The sequence below is a fragment of the Emys orbicularis genome, chromosome 4, assembly GCF_028017835.1.
Source record: "Emys orbicularis isolate rEmyOrb1 chromosome 4, rEmyOrb1.hap1, whole genome shotgun sequence".
NCBI lineage: Eukaryota > Metazoa > Chordata > Testudines > Emydidae > Emys > Emys orbicularis.
The window spans coordinates 5,235,410-5,257,332 of NC_088686.1; the positions used below are offsets into that span (position 1 = coordinate 5,235,410).

Sequence of the window (21,923 nt, forward strand, 5' to 3'; positions counted from 1 at the left end):
AATGTAATCTTATAATTGAACGGTGCAATTACAATATCTAATGATGATGATGATGAAGAAAATCCGTAGGGAAAAAATTGCGCAGCAAGTTTACAGCTTTAAAAAATTCACGATCTGAACTGCTTTAGTCCAGGAGTACATGTCTGAATGATTGGGTTCCCACCCCCCACCCCCCCACCCCCCCCACACACACAGCTGCTAGAGTAAGTAATCCTTGTTAACAACTGAATTGCAGAAATTCTGGATTTAAAAATCTAGAGCTAAATTTGAGTGGCAGGATTCCTAAAATGCAGATAAAACATAAACCACATTATTGCCTTATCTTCTTTTATTTAATAAAATAGGAAGGTTAGTGGAAACAGGCATAAAATGGAGATCCGGATAAAATATGCTGCTTCCTTCACCCCTCCTCTCTTTGGCAACAATAGAAGAGAAACGTGAAAACATTTCACTATTTGTTTTCCTTACACTTCATTTGATTTGGACTGATAATCCAGCTTCAAAGCTATCAAGAAGAAAATGCCATCTCAAATTCAAATCCCCTAATGTTCTCAAGTCAAATCGCTCATCCCTCTTCACATCAGCTCTCACTGTTTGCTACTGTATCATCAGCAGAACCAGTTATGCAGGTATACGCAGTAAACATGTATGACTCGAACTTTTAATTACATTTTGTCCCCTTGTGTATCAAATCTCATATGCACACAGATAGATGCGCTAATTCAACCTGAGCACCAATAAATGTAGAAAGGTTATGGATAAGCTTTTGACGATCAACATGACAATCTGATTTATTTACTAATTTAATACACACACAGGTTTTACCAAGAGTGTTCCTAATAACCTAGGAACCATATTTTTTTTTTAAACAAAAGAGATGATAGTAAACATTGCCATGTTGAGGTATGATTAGTCAAGAAATCCCATCTCAGAGGGAGCTATTCAAAACCCTCCAATCCACACCTTGGCGTTCACTAGAAAACAGACCACAGAGTAGCTAAACTGGGTCCATAGATTATAAATTAAGAATAATCTCATTGCGTTCAGAAGTCCAGGAAAGATACTCTACCAGTCTATTTCTCATCTCTGCAAGGTTCCAGTCTACACGTTTCTCTGTAGTATTGCAAGCTACGTTAGCAATACAAAGTGTAATACACAGCCAAAATTATGGTGCTCTCAAGTCAATAGCTCAGAATTATTTAGGATTGTTCTCCTCTAACTCTGACTGAACGGGCAGCTGTTTGTTTCTTTCCTCAGTGTTTTTTTCAGATTTTCAAAACTCTCTCTCTCTCTCACACACACACACACACACAAAACTGTTTTCAGTAGACTGGATCTCCTTCTCCCTCACTTTCATACTGGGGTTGATTTACGGTCTTCAGAAATACAAATGTGTTCAAAAATGTGATCTGATAGGCAGTTTTGGTGGCCAATACACCTGAGTTGCCAGAGTTTATTGGTAGGGACACTTCTGAGGAACAGCAGCTTTCTCTATTTTTCCAGTCAGTGTTTTAACGAAAATTGTTTCATTCCAAAATCTGGACCCAAAAATTAAGTTCAAAGGGGTGAGAGTCCAGATATAGTAAGAGAGTTGTTCCTTGAAAGGCTTTTCCGCCTGTAACTTTCTATACAGAGATGCGGTACGTTAATTATTTGGGGCACAGGTAGGAAATAACAGTCTGATGAGGGGCAGATCTTTAATTTGTGCACTTCAATGACTTCAAAGGAGCTACTTCCGTTTGCACCTGCAGCGGAGCTTGCCACCCGTTCTTATCTTTTGACTTAAATTCCTTTTTAGAGGGTAGCCCAACAATTTCAAAATAGAAAGAGTTTTCTCTATGTTAAATGATGCTTACAAAAATAAAGGCACTCAGTAACTCCTAGGCATGTCATCATTACACAGCACACACAGACATGATACACACAGCACATGCAATCTTGCCCTATAGGCACTTTTGAAATTTCCACCCCCCTGTAAAAAGTTGTTTGGAGCTAGGACCCACAAAGGGGGGGAAAGGCAAGAGAGGAGGCTCCCAACTCCCACCGGAATTAGATAAGAGTGAGTTTCTAATTCCTTCAGGCTCTTGAAATGAACCATTTTGTGAAAACCCCTACAACATGCAGTATAGCTATCCGATCAGCTTTGGTGGGGGAAAACAACAGATGTGAAGCCTGAAATGGAAAGAAGGGAACTGTTCTTTAAAGGGTCAATATATTGTGTATGTAACGGTGAAAATATTATGAGGAAAAGAAAAATACTGTACCTTGATTCCTACCTGGGTAAAGAAGGGTTCGTAGATTTCAACTCCTTTATCCGACCCTTGCAGTAATACCTCTTGGCCACGTCTCCAGCTGTACCGTACAGGTGGGTTGGAGTTAGCAACGCACCTGAGAAACACTGTTCTCTCATAGTAAAACTGTTCTTTTGCTTCCCCGATGCTCTGGTGAACTGTCACTATCGGGTCATCTAAATCTGGAAATGCATAAAAAAAAAAGCACAAAAACACACAACTCAGATAACAAAATCAGGGCTTACATAGATCCTAAGGTGTCTCCTACACACAAGTAAGCAACCAAGACTGCACATCTTCTTGAAAAACAACAGGCAAGTATGAGAATGTTTGGGATCCGTTCCGAGAACAGTTACTACCCCAAGTGTATACTCTTAGATTGTCAGTTCTTTGGATCGTCTTTCTTTTTTGTGTTTGTACAGCGCAGGGCACAATGGGGTCCCTTCCCACCACTGGGGCTCCTAGCTGTTACCACAAGAGAAATGACTTCAAAACCATTCATGGTGTTAAGTGTGAATAATGTTTCATTTAAACAATTTCATCTCTTTTTCTTTCTTAATCTCACTTAGATAAAACACTGTTGATCAAACCCTGGGAATAATTAGTCAAGCTGTTTTCATTTGCATCGTAAGAGAACTTTGATGTTATTTGGTGAGAATGTTTTATCTTTGCCTCTTATCGGATAATGTGAGTGTATCTGTGTTTCTTTAAAGTAATAAAATAGAACATTTTTAAGGCAGATGTCTCTTTAGCTAGTTAGATATGTATTAAGCTACAAACAAAAAGATCCATCCCAGGCTTTGGACACCCTTGACTCTCAATTGCCCTTGTCTCTCCTGTTGCCTACTCTGTCCCCATATCTACTCTAGCGACATCATCATCGGACCCAACCTCATCAGCCACACCATCATGGGGCTCATTCACCTGCACATCTACTAATGTGATATATGCCATCATGTGCCAGCAATGTCCCTCTGCCATGTACATTGGCCAAACCGGACAGTCTCTACGTAAAAGAATAAATGGACACAAATCAGACATCAGGAATGGTAACATACAAAAGCCAGTAGGAGAACACTTCAATCTCCCTGGACATTCAATAACAGATTTAAAAGTAGCCATCCTTCAACAAAAAAACCTTCAAAAACAGACTTCAAAGAGAAACTGCAGAGCTACAATTCATTTGCAAACTTAACACCATTAATCTGGGCTTGAATAGGGACTGGGAGTGGCTGGCTCACTACAAAAGCAATTTTCCCTCTCTCGGTATTGACACCTCCTCATCAATTGTTGGGAGTGGACCACATCCACCCTGACTGAATTGGCCCTGTCAACACTGGTTCTCCACTTGTAAAGTAACTCCCTTCTCTCCATGTGCCAGTATATTTATGCCTATATCTGTAATTTTCACTCCATGCATCTGAAGAAGTGGGTTTTTTACCCACAAAAGCTTATGCCCAAATAAATCTATTAGTCTTTAAGGTGCCACCGGACTCGTTGTTCTTTTTGTGGATACAGACTAACGTGGCTACCCCTCTGATAATTAAAATACAGACTTCCTACTCCTGCAGTATCAATTTAAGCATCCCTGGAGCCCACAACAGAGTTTCTTCTCATTCCAAGTCCACACTTCACAAATACCCCCCTGCCTCTAAATGTGAGAAAGGAAAGTTAGCCCTTGGAGCATGACCTGTAAATCGACTAACTTGGCATAGTTGCATGTTGAATCAGCAGGACTCAAAACTGGCCAAAACCTGGTTTTAGCAAAGACAGTGACAATCAATACGCCATCAATTGTTTGTTGCACTGTATACAAAAACCAGGGGTATTTCTCAGATCTTATCTGATCATACTAGAGCAAACCAGGATGAAAGCGTTATCCCTGGGTTTGATTCTTTTGTGACTCTTCTGATCAAATGCTTATGAATGTGTGTTATGATATGGATGTAGGAATCACTTTTTATTTAGGTTTTTAGCGACGTTTAGAACAATTGTACAAATACCATTTGGCCTTTAGATTTTAATAAAGAAATTTAGGGTTAAATTGCGTAGTGGGAAAGCCCTGCATAAACAATGATACCGATACGCTTCCGACACTTGGCTATCTCCTATCAAAGGATGAGACAATTCCTTTGTATGCGGTGTTATTTTACTATCATATTTTGGTAAGTTGTCTAAAACATAATGGCTAAATTGAAGAAAAACATACAAATAACCCCCCTCCCAGCCACCTTTACTAACTTATGTTGCACAATTTTCCACCCGCAAATAACTCAGCCTGCAATGCTCCACTCTCAATTAGTGGCAGATAGACATCTAGCTACTAAAACGTCTAACGACCCATAGGAGGTTGCTTCTCCAAATTAGGCACTTAGGGTTCCAAAAGGCTAGGTGTAGACAGGTAAATCTAGGTGTGCTCCCAATCTGCATGTACATTCACTGTCGCTATGTACTCATATGGGGTGACTGCATACCCAACAGTGCCTGCTTCTCCACATAGACTTAGGCTAGGTCTACACTACCCGCCTGAATCGGCGGGTAGAAATCGATCTCTCGGGGATTGAATTATCGCGTCTCGTCGGGACGCGACAATCGATCCCCGAATCGACGCTCTTACTCCACCAGCGGAGGTGGGAGTAAGCGCCGTCGACTGGGAGCCGCGGAGGTCGATTTTGCCGCCGTCCTCACAGCGGGGTAAGTCGGCTCCGATACGTCGAATTCAGCTACGCTTTTCGCGTAGCTGAATTTGCATATCTTAAATCGACCCCCCCCCCCGTAGTGAAGACCTGCCCTTATAATCACTCAGTCTGCACGCACACAGTGATTGCTTGTGTTAATTCGGCACACATTGTATTGGTTAAAAAATGTGTAGACGCCCATGAAAAACAAACACACACACTAAATTCTAGGATATGTAGGATTTCTTCAGTTAATTCTGATTTTACCCACTCATCCACAAATTACAACCCCAGTCCTGCAAAGATTTATGCACCTGAGTAACTTTGCAAATGTGAGAAATCCCACTGAATCAGTTGGAACAACTCCAGGCCCTGATTCAGCATGGTGCTTAAACATACGTCTAACGGTCAGCATGATCCTTGTCCTACTGGAGTCAGTGGGAGTATGCTTACATGCCTGAAGTTAGGCATATACTCCAGTACGTTGCTGAATCGGGTCCAGGAGAACCCAGTTGCTCCATTGCATGTTTGCAGGATCGGGGCCAATCAGTGCTAAAAAATAGACGGCTGCCTTAAATACATAAGCTGCTTGTTAAAGGTGTACATCTTGATTTGAGTAGTAAGACAAGTGGCTGCACGCACATTGGAGAAAGCATCTTGATTAATACGAAACACATGTGCCATACATCTAGCCAAGTAACACGTACAATAATTCTTGGTAAGAGTGCATGGATTTTAAATAAATGCTACCTGAGTTCTACCCTGAAAAATATTGGAGATAGCATCACAGAAACAAATTATGAAACAGTGGTTTCAAATTAGGATGGCATTTTATAATGAGATTTTGTTTTTCTTTTAAAGGATATTTTATAACAGAGTGCCATTTGCAAAGGAAGGAGAGTGCTGAAATGTTATGTCCTCCATTCATTCATTCAATGGCAAATAAAATACGGAAAATAGTTTGCTTAAACTTCAAGGCCAAAACACCTGGTTGCCTATAGCCGCAGCGAAATGCAGAACGTATCACACAGTAGTGGCTCCCCAGAGTCTTTGTTGATCGACAATACCATTAACACAATACATAGTAATGACAGAGTGGAAATTTGAAACGTGTCCTCTCACGGAACTTCGTCTCATTTACTCTTTTGAGGAAAGATGGCCCTGTGGTTAAGGTGCTGTGGATTCAATTCTGAGCTCTGCCACAGACTTCCAATATGAGCTTGGGCAAGTTACTTAACCTCAGTGTACCTCTGATATCTACCTGTAAAATGGCAGTGATGATAACACTGCCATCATCTCTCGTCTAGTAGGACTGTCAAGTCTTTTGGGCAGGCGCTCTCTTGTAGTGTGTGTTTGTACATGCCTAGCAGCATGGGGCCTTTATCTCCACGGGGTTTAAAAGAATTATCATCTTAAATCTCAAAAAAGTCAAAGCTCAGGACTGCAACAGAGGGCAAGGTCCTGCCACACCATTTTCATTATGTCCACTTAATGGAAAATGTTCACGGCAGAAAATGAGTGATTGAGTCATTGGCAGTAGAAAATCTCTCCAGCTGCATGAGAGCAACAGAAGCAGCACGAACAGAAACGACAAACTAACGCTGTGTTATTCTGCAAAGTAGTTAGGAGCTTTCATTGAGCATTCAGCTACACGTTCCATTAGTGTGCCGGGTTAGAGAAATGTCCTATTGGATTATTATGTAAGAAGGCATTTTGCTCCGGCAATATAAAAAGTTACAAAACATATTTTGTAGTGCTACCAGGCATTTGCTACAGGCTGTAACTACCCAGGAATGGCAACTGCCAAATTAGTTTCACTCAAGAAGGCCATTTTAAAGCTATCTGATCAAAATGGCATTCCTATACTGTAGTCAAGGCTGCCTTGGAAGCCTGATTTCAATGCATAGCTGAACCACCACTCATCTGTATTCAAAATCCCAAATGGACTTCTTTTTGTAATTGGTTAAAACTGTATGTGTGCATTTTTTTCTCTCCAACAGCACTTGAAGGAGCAAGCCGATCAACAGTCTGGGCTTGAAGCTATTGACTTTAGTTCTTATTAACTAGCAAAGGGGAAATGCAGAAGGAAATCTCAGGGGGGTCCTAGCACAATAGAAACAGATTCAGCACAAGGTGTATTTTCCTCCCTTTGCTTTGCAATACGACTTGCATTTTTATTATCGAATTATGAAGAGTAAGGGGATTAATCAGTTATTAAATGAAACTGAAGTCATGGGGTGATGTTTTAAGTTAAAAAGTCTATTAATCCCCCCAAATAATCACAGAATTATGTTTTCCACAGAGATTGATGCTGCCATTAGGTCCAATTTTTCAGTCTTTAAACTTTGAATTGAACCAAATGACAGTGAAAACCCAGATGGCGCACACATGCTAAATACTGTATGGGAAATATTCCTTCCAGAAAGCCTGAAACTCTTGCACAAGCAGAAATCTAAGCAAAAACTGTTTGAAACAAAACTAGAACAAACATGTCATGACCTGCAGGGCAATGACGTGAGCGGGCACAATGGGAATCAGCATTGTACAATGATGCACATTGCTAATGTCCAACGTTTAGAAATGCTTGGAGAAATGTTATCGATTATAGACACAGCCTGGCAGCATAATCACCACGAGTCAGAGCCCTGCACCCAATCCTGCAACCCACACGCAATCCTACAGCTTCAATGGGGAACCAACCCCCCCACATGGAGATAAGTGCAAGATTGCACAGCCTGCATTTGCTACATGATTTTCCTTCAGCCCGTGGGACTACAAAGTTTTTGTTGTTGTTTTTTGTTGTGGTGGTGGTTTTTAAATTGAACAACTCAGGACAATTGCAGTCAAAGAGAACGAGACTTGGAAAAGAGAAAAGGCACTTTTAAGACTGATCTGTAGAACCGATTGAAATTGCTTCATAGCAGAGATGACCCCGGGGGGGGGGGGGGGGCGGGGGGAGGGCAGAGAAAGGGCAGCCAGCTTCAGCAGTGTTACTGAGCATGCTCAGTCCCTGTGAGCATGCTCACAACAAGCCAAGCAGCAAATCTGGGGAGTGGGTCACGTGACTCTGCATGCCCCTGCCCTACGAGTCACCTCTGCTTCATAGGGTCATATTATAGGGAAGGTGGCAACGAGCCCTACAACACACCGGGGTTGCCTAACACTTTTCCTGTCATTATAAAAAAGGCTTGCAACCATTTCTTTTTTTAAAACGGCATTCTAGCAGCCCATGGTTTTCAGCAGGGCTCCAAACTCCTGCAGGGACACAGTCCTGGTGTCAGCACTATGTTATTCTGTATAGTTTTGAATTATTCAAACATAAGAAGCCAATAAAATGTTTCGGAGACACACAATCAATAGGTTATGTAATTTGAATACACCCAAATGTATAGGCTGCAGCAACTTAGTGACTTGCTCTAATTGCAAATGAAGAGCTCTGTTTCTGTACTAACTTCACGGCTCGATATGAAGATTGAATGCAAGTACTGAGTTACTGAAAAAATTAGACAAACATGTGGATGAAAATTGGGAGTTCTTTAAAATGAGTTTATTAGCTGGCCAAAAGCCCAACAATTCCACAATACAAAAAGACGACGACTTCGGTTAACAGCCCATCTAAGTTCTGTGGCAGACTAAAGGCTGCAAGTAGGAATAAATAAATAAAGCAATATGTAACACATTGGAAAACATTTATATTGAATGATAAAGTGCTAAAAGTCGATACGGGAAAATAAAGACATCAGGGGAAAATAATCCAGCCTTGGCAGGGTTAAGGACAATAAGGAGTTTTTCAGTAGATTGGGAACAAAACGAAATCATAGCAACGGTTTAGGCCCATTACTAGATGGAGGTAGTAAAACTAAATAATGATACAGGAAAGGCAGAAATGTTCAATAAATACTTTTGTTCTGAAATTGGAAATAAGCAGGACTGATGTACTCATATCACATGAAGATGAGGAAGTACTTTCCTGTCCATTAGAAAAGTTAGAAGGCTAGAAATATAATTGGTACCAGTTCACATGGTTTTATGTAAAATACGTCTTGTCAAACAAATGATTTAATTCTTTGATGAGATTACAAATTTGGTTGATAAAGATAACTGCAAAGATGTAATTCACAGGCTTTAAAAAGGCATTTGACTTAGTACTACATGACATTCTGATTACAAAATTAGCACCATACAATATAAATAAAGTGCACATTCAATTGATTAAGAACTGAGTATAACTGCCAGATCTCAAAAATAGTTGTCAGTGGGTAACCATCATCAACTGTGGGTGTTTCTAGAGAGGTTTGTCAGGAATTTGTATCAGGCCGGATGCTAGTCAGCATTTTCATCAATGATCTGGAAGTAAATATAAAATCACTGCTGATAAAATGTGCACAAAGATTGGTGTAGTAGTAAATAACAATGAGAACAACAGTCACAAAGAGTGATCTGGACTACTTAGTAAACTGGGCCCATTCAAACCAATGCATTTTAGTACAGCCAAATGCAAAATTAGAGCATGTATGAACAAGGAATGCATGTCATACCTACAGAATAGGGGATTGTATCCTGCAACGCAGTTACTCTGAAAAGGATTTAATGGTCACAATGGACAAGCAACTCAACATGAGCTCCTAAGTGTAATGCTGTGGCAAAAATCAGAGCCAGTTTACATCCAGGGAAGTAGCTAGTCGGAGTAGGAAGGTGATTTTACATCTGTATATGGGATTGGTGAGGCCAGTACAGAAATACCGTACACATTTTTGAAAGGATGTTGGAGAGGGTGCAGAAAAGAGCCATAAAAATGATTCCAGGGTTGGAGAAAATGCGTCACAGTGAGACACTTAAAGAGCTCAATCTGTTTCGCGTCTCAAAAAGAAGGTTGCAAGGTGATTGATGACAGTATTGGAACCTACGCAGGGAGAAAATACCCGGCACTAAGGGCTCTTCAATCTAGCAGAGAAATGAACAACAAGAAACAGAAGCTGGAAGCTGAAGCCAGACCAAATGAGAAAGGCGGCACACTTTTTTACAGCGAGGATAATTACTAACCATGGGAACAAACTGCCAATGGAAGTGCTGGATTCTTCAGATCCAGAGTGATGCCTTTCTGGAAGATCTGCTTTAGCCAAACATAAGTTATTGGGCTCAATACAGATATAATCAGGTGTAAGTTAATGATATACAAGAGGTCACATTAGTTGATCTAATGGCCTTAAAATCCATGAAACTAAGAAACATCATTAAAAAAAATACAGGATTCATTAGGGGGTTTCATACAATGTTTTCTACAGCACATGTGTTTGAAATAAAGATACTGAATTCTTTAAACTATCATTTCATCCAACTTACATTAAAATATATCTGAGCCTAAGGCTACGTCTTCACTACAGGGGGGGGTCGATTTAAGATACGCAAATTCAGTTACGCGAATAGCGTAGCTGAATTCGACGTATCGCAGCCGACTTACCCCGCTGTAGGGACGGTGACAAAATCGACCTCTGCGGCTTCCCGTCGACGGCGCTTACTCCCACCTTCGCTGGTGGAGTAAGAGCGTCGATTCGGGGATCGATTGTCACGTCCCAACGGGACGCGATAAATCGATCCCCGAGAGGTCGATTTCTACCCGCCGATTCAGGCGGGTAGTGTAGACCTAGCCTCAGTCTTCTTCAGTATCCCAAGCCTCAGCCTTGTCTTTGTTAACCATTCTGATTACCAGAGGCTACCCAATGGAGACCATAGGAAACAGGAGTTAAACCCATCCTTACATCACTATCATTTAAAAGGAGCAGACTGAGGTAACATAGGTAGCAGCCTGGACAATTTTGACTCAGTAGGACCTTGAAACAAGAGGTGTGACAATCTTGTACATTACCACATCTTCTTATGACCTCAGCTCAGCCGTAAGTACCTTAGAGTGCTAAAATTCCCAATCTAATCAAACATTGTTTCTCATCTTGTTATGTAGAGATCCGTAAACCAATATTAATGAGGAACCCTGTAATAGTAAATCTTGACATTCTTTCTTTTTATTTTCTACTGTATCTCTACTGTAACACCACAACACATTACATTTAAAGGGATGAAGGATTTACCCCCTCTCCCGCCCGAACCAGAAGGTTAAATGATGTAAATGACCAAACTGGAAAACTCGGTAGACAAGAATGATCTATTCCCAGGAATAATGCACATAAAGAGTCTTTAATATTCTGTAAATGAGGAGTTGTTAGTTGCATAATTCAACAACTAATTAATGTGTCCTTTCTCCCTTTCAAAGGGGCATAACGTTGTTGACCGAACAGACCCTATCGTATAGGGAAAACATACAAAATAGGCTTAAGAATTACTAATTCTAGTTTACGTTCTCCCCACGCTATTCCCAAATCAATGATTTCTGTAAAAATCTTCCAGAGGCAGTTCAGTTCAGTATTATATTCAGGAAGTATCTTGAGCACTCATGTACATCCCTTGCAACACTTAATCAGTTGCTTCCACATACACCAACTGGGACTAGTGCTTTATAAAAATATCTAGCCACATACAAAGAATTCCTGAGAGACTGCACCAGAATAAACGGTATGTTCATTCTGCTTCTCTATATACTTATCTCTTCTGAAATTCATATGACTTTGCCAGACTCAGGCTCTTTACCCGTCAAATACAACAACGCACAATGGATTCTGGGGCTTCACACACTCTCTGGCAATCACAACTCCTACATCAGAACATTCTTCCTCTCCACTTTGATTCCAGAGAATGGAAAGGGAATTTTGAAGCGACAAAAAGGGAACAGAAGACCTGAACTAGATGGAAACAATGTTGAATTTACAATAAGAAAACTAGGAGGAAACAGGGCAAAAGACCACCTTTGGCACGGGATGAAGGTTACAAGTCAGAAGAATATGGCTAACGCTACCACAAAGAGAATAAATAAAATAAACCAGTTCAGAAAGTATCCTATTGGTGCCCAATCCTTCTCCAAATGAAGACAATGGGACTTTTGCCAGGGACAACAAGCAGAGCTGGAATAGGCCAATTATAAAGACAGCGGGAAAAGGCCTAGCTCCAATGAAGTCAATGGAACCGATTTAGGATTTCGCCTGCAGAGTTGGAACTGTACAGGCTACAGAAAAGCAAGGGGAAAAATAGACTTCTGGGTATGATAAAACTCAGTGGATATTATATTTCTTTAGAGCAAAAGCCATAACTTTCAGAGGCAAGCAAGGCACTCAGAAACTATGGTGATGAGTGCAGTATAAGAACCTAAATAGAATAGAAAAGTTACAGCAGTTACTCGTAAACTTCTTGCCCCAGATTTTCAGAGGCGACAAACGATTTTAGGTGCCTCAATCTGTGGGTGTCTAATCTGAGAAACGTAGAAGGGGCCTGATTTGCAGAGGACAGTACTCTGCGTTTTCTCAAAATCAGGGCTCTTTTTAAGGGGCCTTCAGAATGGGCACTTAAGACTTCAGGCACCAAACATCGCTAGTACTATTTGAAAATGTTGCTGTCTAGTGTTATAGCCTAGGGATACTTACAGAATTATTTGTCATGAACCTGAATTTGACATGTATACATTTGAGACGGATATGAGCTTAGGAATTATTATGAATTAGAGACATCAGTTTTAATTTAGAAAACGAACAGTGTAATAGGTATTTATTCATATAACTTTACAATGTTCTTGGCAGATTCTTTGTATAATAAAAAAACCAGATCTGCATATGCAACCAGCGAATAAGAAATTATTATTATTCCACAAGTAATTGTTAGCACACTGCAGTGGTGGTTCAAAAATAGCCATTTCCTAATTAATATATTGTAAAAATTCTGCAAAGTAGTTCAACAGCAGCTATTCACGACTAATTAAACATCATTAAAATACACTTGACAAGAAAATATAAATCTTCTTTGCTTTAACCTAATTTGAATCTTCCATTTTCATTCTAGCAAGCATGAATATTTAATCTTAATTTCTTAATTTTCACCAGCGAGGTTGTCAGTCTAAAGTAGCCATGCATTTTAACGTTTTAACTGTAAAAGTTTTATATCTTTGGCACAGAGATAGTGAGCACACACAAGCAAAAACTCAACTAAAAGTCCTGATGGTGATAGTTACCAAATGACAATCAATGCATTCACATGAATACACTCACAATTTTTACCTTTCATAAAAAGCCATATTTTTGAACAAGATCTTCCAAATAATCCCAAAACAAAAAAGCTGTAAAAAAAGAAAATAATCTTCCTGTTTTAAAACTCCGAGTTCCATCAAATGTTAATTGGATTATAACAGCCATAGTACAGTAAGGGTCAATGGATGGACTAGAGCCATCGCTACAATTCTGGAGTAGGATGTGCATGCACAGCTCCCATTGACGAGAGAATCAAACACACTGGATTGCACTGATGCACCTTGGAGATCAGGACATCATTGTGCTAAGCACTGTACATACACCTAATAAGTCAGTCCCTGCCCCAAAGAATTTCCAGTCTAACATGCAATAATGGAAAGGAGCCTTTCCAAGCGATTTTCCCATTTCTCACACATGAAGAAGAAATTAATTTTCTTGACAAAACAACCAGATCACTCCTGCATTTCGTAGAAGTAACTCGTCCCAAAGAACTCCTGTTCTGCTCTGGCATAAGGTGATATGTCCGCTATATTTAATACATGCTAAGGAAAGAGAGGAAGAGAGCTGAAAAAAAGACCTGTACACCTAATTTTTGGTTAAAGTTCAGAGCTAAAATATTAAAATCCAAATGACTTCAAAGGTGTCTTCTTGTGATCCTGAGTAATACTGCTTATAACCATATGGAAAGAAACGTCTGAGATGACCCTAAATTGTGCAGACTCTCATTGACTTCAATGGACATTGGATCAGAGCTTGAGTCATTCCTGAAACAAATCTTCTGTCTTGAAGCAGCACAGAACTTTCCCCATCATTTTCTCCTCTTGCCTTGCTTACTGGCTTTTTTCTCTTTCACTTGATACTGTTCATTTTTTTTTTCTTTTGACAAAGAAATTAGGCAATAATATTGAAGGGGACAATTTTCCAAAGTCACAAGTAGGAATTGGGCAATGAACACATCTGTGCCTTTGAAAATTGCCCCCTGAAAGGTTATCTTACAGACACGGCCTCAGAACATCTTAGCTGGATGTTTGTACTGGACTTAAACTGAAAAGACTGCATCTAGTGTAAGCTAACATTAGACATTACTGCTGAAAAAAAGAATGGATTTCAGTAGTTCTAGAGAGCTGATTTTACTTTGCCATCCTGGCAGCACCTGGAAAGCTACTTCCTGTGTGGATGCCCAAAAGGAAAAGGAAATTCAATGGCTAATGAAGGTTGCTTCTTCTTAGCCTATGCGCAACATGCCTCAGGTGGCCCGTGACCAGGATTCATCACCAAATTTGGTCTGCTAGTTGGATCGTTAGCTTCCTTGGCGTGGGCTGGGTACTGCCGGGGAGCGTGACGTGAACGCTGATCCATGCCCCCCATGAAGGGTCCTGACAAGCAGTCATACAGAGATGCTTAAACTATCTGTTCCTTCTCTGCTCTTTGTTTCGTTTTCTTTTAATCCCTAGGTTTCTCTGTTTTTGTCTCACAGCTATTTCTTGTAATGGTAGTAGCTGATTTGAATGGAGAGTTCATCGGGTAAGTTGACAGGTTTATACACCTGAGTTTTCGATCTGCTTAACTGAGTTTATCAAAATAAACTCCCTTAAGACTAAACTACCAACAACACCAGGCTAATTTTACGAAGCACTCGGCACTGAGCAGGTTTGGGTCCTATGTGATCCAATTTTTTGGCTAGCTAAAATTTTGGCCCATTATCACAACAGCGCCTACTGACCTTGGTTCATGTAGCCAAAGGGCAGAAATTCAACAGGCTTATTACAAAAAGCAGATTTCAGAAGTTTGCTGTGAGCCTTCTATGTCTCTGTAGAACGACACATGGTATTCTGCAGCTGTGTTTCTTGAATTCTGTAACACTAACTAGTTTGAAACAACAGAAATGCAATGATCCCGCATGCTGTTTGTTAAGTCAACAAATAAATTAATTGTAGCTTTACTGCCCTGGGTCAAATTCTGTCTTCAGATCTGTTTACAGGCTCCTATTGACTTCAGTTGTCCCACTGTCTCTCTCTGAAAACACACATCACCACTACGAACCAAATGTTTCTCAGACTCTTCCAGTTGAAGTTGTACAAAAATAAGGTCCAAGTTAAAATTTATGACTATCCTCAGAATACAGAGCACTCGGAGGTCTTCCCAATGCGAATAATACACTGGACACTCCCAGCACATGGGAAAATGCCCAGCACGTGGCATTATAAAAATGTATGTGCCTCTCTATGTATTCTACGCACATCAGACCGCAAGGCAGCGGAGTTTTGAGATCCATAATACACGTGCAAATTCTGCATCAGCACCCTCCTCCTGCACAGACAATAAATTCTGTAGGACATTCTTCATGTGCAAAGTCACAGAAAACAGAGGACTTATGATAGCAGGAGGCAGCTTTTTGTACTCCACCTCTCCACACTACCTGGTCTTTCAAAGTACTACGTCCTAGCAAGGGAATCATTAAAGTGTCTGTGCTGATTTTATTATACAGGTCATCATCCTTACATCACACTCACCACAGGAGGGGTTTTGATTGACCCATGGGATGTTGTCAGAGTGGAAATGGACTCTCAGTATGTTTATAACTGTCTGAGAGAGACCCAATGCGTAGTAAACGAGCACAAGGACTTGTGTGTGCTGCATCTTTCAGGTTTGTAACTCGTTCTGTTAAATTTTGTCATCTCTCGCAATAGTCCAGTATGTTTGTCCACTGGGGGAGGTAGTGAGACCCTTCTGGCCTGTACTGTCATTAGTATGAAAATGACGCACATATCTCTGTTGTCTTTTAGTTGAACCTATACGCGGCCACCTTACCCCTTTCCTAGAGTCCAAGAGTGGTGGGGATATGCAGGGAGAACAGAAGCGATACTGAGGGGCTGGGGAAAATGTCTAGACGGACTGGCTGGGGCTCTGACTGTGACCTCGTTTGGAGCAGTATTTGAACTCTTCCAGTACCGTTTGCTGCCTCACCGACCTATTAGAGCCATCACTGCTCTTTGATTGACGGACGATGGTGGAGTCACAGAGAGTGATGCCTTTTTCTGTCTACAGCTGCCAGCAGGCTGCAGCTACCCCTCTAAGATGTGGACCCTGCCACACTGACTCTCACCTTTGCAACAGGAAGGCGCAATCACTGCAATGCAGTCTACCTGGGGCTATGCAGGAAAAGCAGCCACAAACATTAGCTAGGATGAATGCAGCAGTTTTGCTCATCAGAATGGTGCAATCAGCTATGCGCATCAGTGCCCTATGCTGGCATCTGGCTTGTTTCCCGATGCAACTCAGGGTGTTGGTTATGCTTAGCAAAGCACTAAACACAGGGCCCAGCTGTCCGAAGCTTGTCTCCTTATGGCCCATTGCAACGTTTGCTGTCTGTTCCGAGAGCAGAAGTCTCCAGGTCTGGTGGCCTCTGGAATTTACGCCCGAGGGCATGTCACCTAAGCCCAGCTTTGGTGAGCTTCAGCAAGCATTGTAAGGCCGTGTCTACACTACAAAATTAAGTGGACCCGAGTTAGGTCGACGTACAGCCACCGCAGTAATTACTGTGAATTTTGATGGCCACTCTGCTGTCCTTCTGTTGGTGGTGCGCGTGCACAACAGGAGCACTTGCACTGCTTTAAGTGGGGCAGTCCAAGGGGCTCACAACTGGAGCACCCCCCCGCCCCAGGGCTGACAGCCCAAGCATGGGGGAGGTGGGCTCCAGCTGTGTGCCCCGCATGGGGCTGACAGCCAAGAGGTGATGTCAGTAACTCAATGTCTACGTGGACAATGCATCACCCTAACTATATCAACCTAAGTGCCACGCCTCTCGTGGAAGTGGAGTTATTAAGTCGATGTAGTGGGTGACTGACATTGGCAGGAGCAACGTTGGGAGTGTGGATGCTTACGAAGTTAGGTTGATGTAATCTGCCTTATGTCAGCCGAACTCCATAGTGTAGACCAGGCCTGAGACTTATCGGGCTGCCCAGACCTTTCCTTATCTGATGGAAATGCCACTGCAGACAGCTCTGAGGCTGCTTTGTGAAGTCTGTTAAAATAGCCGTAAGCCACCCAATGCTAGGGCAATGGGCATTATTTCTAAATGCGAAAACAAACAAATATCTAAATAAACCGCCTGATTTGTATCATTGTGAAAGAAACCGAGTCTGAAGGAACTGCGATTTCATCACTTGGTAATGAAAAAAAAGCCACACAGCTAATATGAGAGCTTCTGAGAGACTTATTGTAGTGCCAAAGGCTTAACCTTGTATCAGCTTTATGCTTGACTTGTTATTATTAAAATTACTGTAATTTGATTAAAATTACCTAGCAGTTCGAATGTCTCATCTTTCTGCCTCCCAGTTTGTGCCTTCTGTGTCTCTCTGATATTCATCACTTTGTAGCAAACAAGGAAACACACACACACAAAACTTCTCATAATCCCAGAGAGTGAGAGTCCACATTGTTGTGGTGATATTTCAGGAGAGCAAATCCAGGAGCATATTTCTTGTCAAGATCAATAGCTAAATCAAATCAGAAACATCTAGCAATTAGAAGGGCTGCAAATGAAAGTGCGGTAAAGCAGCCTTGGATTATATAATACTGATTGGGTAAACACAATCAGTAGACCAGTCACATCACTTACTGCACTACTGGAAAGCACTAAAATGCCAAGGTGATGATATAGAATGGAACAGAATATAGAGTATCCTGTATCTTCCAGAAATCCAGAACACGTGTCCCAGAAGTCCTGCCAGGAGAGCAGTCTACAGTCATTTTATGATTGATTAGACTAATGAAGAAGACTGCAACGTCACTGATTGTTTCCTGGGAGATGGCAAAGTTATAATAAGGTGTGGAGAAGGGAAGGAAGAATTCTGTCACAAACGGGGTACACATTTTGGAGCTAAATTAATTTGTTACCAACCAAGAGTTTAGCAAATAATAAAAGTAGGGCTGTCAATTAATTGCAGTTAACACACAATTAACTCAAAAAAAATTAATTGCGATTAATCACACTGTTAAACAATAGAATACCAATTGAAATGTATTAAATATTTTTGGATGTTTTTCTACATTTTCAAATATATAGATTTCAGTTACATCACAGAATACAAAGTCTACAGTGCTCATTTTATATTATTTTTATTACAAATACTTGCACTGTAAAAATGACAAACAAAAGAAATAGTATTTTTCAATTCACCTCATACAAGTACAGTAGTTCAATCTCTTTATCATGAAAGTGCAACTTAGAAATGTAGATTTTTTTTGGTTACATAACCTCACTCAAAAACAAAACAATGTAAAACTTTAGAGCCTACAAGTCAGCTCAGCCCTACTTCTTGTTCAGCCAATCGCTCAGACAAACAAGTTTGTTTACATTTACGGGAGATAATGCTGCCCGCTTCTTATTTACAATGTCACCTGAAAGTGAGAACAGGTGTTCCCATGGCACTGTTGTAGCTGGCGTCGCAAGATATTTACGTGCCAGATGCACTAAAGATTCATATGCCTCTTCATGCTTCGGCCATTGTTCCAGAGGACATACTTCCATGCTGATGGCGCTCATTAAAAAAATAATGCATTAATTAAATTTGTGACTGGACTCCTTGGGGGGGGGGGGAGAAATTGTATGTTTCCTGCTCTGTTTTACCCTCATCCTGCCATATATTTCATGTTATAGCAGTCTTGGATGATGACCCAGCACATATTGTTCATTTTAAGAACACTTTCACTGCAAATTTGACAAAATGCAAAGAAGATACCAATGTGAAATTTCTAAAGATAGCTACAGCACTCAACCCAAGATTTAAGAATTTGAAGTGCCTTCCAAAATCTGAGAGGCATGAGGTGTGGAGAATGCTTTCAGAAGTCTTAAAAGAGTAACACTCCAATGCGGAAACTACAGAACCTGAACCACTAAAAAAGAAAATCAACCTTCTGCAGGTCGTAGGTGATTCAGATTATGAAATTGAACATGCGTCGGTCTGCACTGCTTTGGATCATTATCGAACAGAACCCATCATCAGCATGGACGCATGTCCCCTGGAATGGTGGTTGAAGAAAATCAATCAAGGGACATAATCTTTAGCGCATCTGGCATGTAAATATCTTGCGGCACCGGCTACAGCAGTGCCATGAGAACATCTGTTCTCACTTTCAAGTGACAATGTAAACAAGAAGCAGGCAGCATTATCTTCTGCAAATGTAAACAAACCTGTCTGTCTGAGCAATTGGCTGAACAAGAAGTAGGACTGATTGGACTTGTAGGCTCCAAAGTTTGACATTGTAGAAAATGTAAAAAACATCTAAAAATATTTAAATAAATGGTATTCTATTATTGTTTAACAGTGCAATTGATCATGATTAATTTTTTTTAATCACGCAATTAATCACAATTTTTTTTAATCGCTTGACAGCCCTAAATAAAAGGTGATGTGGTGCAGATGGACAGAGGAATACCCATCGGATGAATAGACTAAGTAAGCAAAATTCTTCTGTGAAAACCGTGTGAACCCTCCTGGAGAAAGCACCAAGTTACCTGCTACAATACTTAGGAACTGTTGTTATTTATTATCTGAATAATAGCAACAATATGCTAGGTTCTGAAAAATGACACTAATACAAAGACAATGCAGCCCAGGGATTGTACAGACTAAATCTAAAATACAGACTTACAGCAGAAAAGCTACACTGGGAGGAAGATGCTTATATTATAAACTATATTTAAAGGTAGCAGATGGAACTAAGTATCAGAGGGGTAGCCGTGTTAGTCTGGATCTGTAAAAAGCAACAGAGAGTCCTGTGGCACCTTATAGACTAACAGATGTATTGGAGCATAGGCTTTCGTGGGTGAAGACCCACTTCGTCAGACTCATGTCATGGAAATGTCCAGAGGCAGGTATAAATATGCAGGCCAGAATCAGTCTGGAGATAATGAGGTTAGTTCAATCAGGGAGGATGAGGCCCTCTTCTAGCAGTTGAGGTGTGAACACCAAGGGAGGAGAAACTGCGTTTGTAGTTGGCTAGCCATTCACAGTCTTAGATGGAACTAAGTTAATCAGAATACTATCAAGTAGCCAAGAGTTTTGGGAGGGATATAAAGTCAGACTTCAGGTCAGGAACCAACCTCCAGCTCACAGGGTTTAGGGAGAATCTTCCCCGAAGTTTCCCCCATAACTATCCCTGAAGGATTTTCTTATGCCCTCCTCTGAAACATCTGGAACTTGCAAGAAAGAGTGCTTGATTAGCTGGATTTCTGCCACAAAACTCTTATTCAGGTAGCTAGTGGCTGGCAGCTTGGCTGAAGTGGCTGGATAGAGAGTGAGCCAGGTCTGGGGGTAGAGAAACAAAACAATAAACTAAAGGAGAATATTCCTATCAGATTTAGTTCTGCTCTACATGTCAAATTTAGGTAGATGCAGATACAGTGCTTAGTTGAAAAATCAACACCCCCGAGCATTGCAGTTATGTCAACCTAACCGTCACTATAGACAGAACTAGGAACAAAAGAATGACCTACCTACCCATCACTCCTGGAGGTGGCGTTCCTATAGTGATGGGAAAACCCCTTCCGTTGCTGTAGGCTGCATCTGCACTACGGAGATGTAGCTCTGCCATTACTGTCCCCATAGTGTAGACGTGGCTGGATTGGAAGGCAAGAGTGATCTTAATTTGCCAGGTTCTCAACTGGCCAGTCCTAGAGTTGAGAAACCAGCCTTTTCACTTCCTCTTTCTCAGTTTGGAATCATTAGCAGATTTTGCTAAGCAATTTTCCAGGAACAAGAATCCCTTGAGAATACATTAGCACATTCTCCCTTGCCCATGAAGATGAAGGGGGCAGACGGCTGAGGAGGGAGAGAAGATTATATTCAGTCCAATCCTACGGTGACATTGCCAGTAAAAGACACTAACTCATTAGTACACAGACAGCAAATCAATACTAATTAGCCAAAGCAGATCATTCAGCAACTGAAATCTACATTTTCCCATGTCACATTTTGTTCTGTAAAAATTACGGTGTGGAAAATCCTGACCCCATTGAAGTCAATGGGAATTTGGCTGTTCACATCAATGGGTCCAGGATTTCAACCTCCTCCTAAAAAAATATGTCTTATGGTTTTATAAATGCAAAGGGGAATTACATGGAGTTTGTTTGTACGTAGTCTTTCTTCAGGTTTAACAATTAGGGTTGAATATATGGAAAGAGTTGCATCTTTGAGGAAAAAATGAAACGATAACAATAAAAATGGGTGGGATCCTCAGCTCTGCTCTAGCTACTCTGTGCTACTCCAGCTCAGAGCGATGATGGGGCGATCTTCACATGCAGAGCCTCTGTCTTTCTTCCTACAGCTCGTCTACATGAGGGGCTGCAGCCACAGCAGCTTTGGATTATTTGAGGCGCACTCCCTTCTGCAACGACTTCCTGCCGATCGATGGTATCTGATGGCGCGCGGACTGTCCTGGGGAAGTCTGGAGTAGCTGTGCACTTAAGTCACTACCCCAAATGCGTCATCTCGTGCTGCCTCAGTCAAAGGCACTGGCTACGCTATGAATTTTTCCCCGTCATTGCTACCACTCACGTTGAGAAGGCTCCAACAATTATTTTAAGCACCACGAGGCATAAACCCGCTCCGAGCACCTGTTTTTAACATGCCCTCATCAACCTAAACAGAACCCTTGTCTGCATTTGTGCTCCCATGGCGCTGAATCCATGGTCAAAATGGTGCAAAATGTTAGCAAAACCATCCACAACCATAGCAACCTCCTGGGTATCGGATGGGTAGCATCAAGTGAGAGATCTGTTAAAGCCCTCTGCAACGCTTATTCTTGCTCTCCATAAACACCTA

The 21,923-nt window shown here is 41.2% G+C and overlaps 1 protein-coding gene across 2 annotated transcripts in view; it reads right to left on the reverse strand.

The window, feature by feature from the left end:
• Positions 1-21,923, reverse strand: part of MDGA2 (MAM domain containing glycosylphosphatidylinositol anchor 2) — a 631,329-nt gene that overhangs the window by 292,218 nt on the left and 317,188 nt on the right. Inside the window, exon 4 of one of the 2 annotated variants that reach the window (XM_065403864.1) lies at positions 2,277-2,473. In XM_065403864.1, the coding sequence (XP_065259936.1) occupies positions 2,277-2,473 (197 nt within the window). Of the gene's footprint in view, positions 1-2,264; positions 2,474-21,923 lie in introns of both variants that reach the window. The other variant, XM_065403863.1, reaches the window with a different exon arrangement.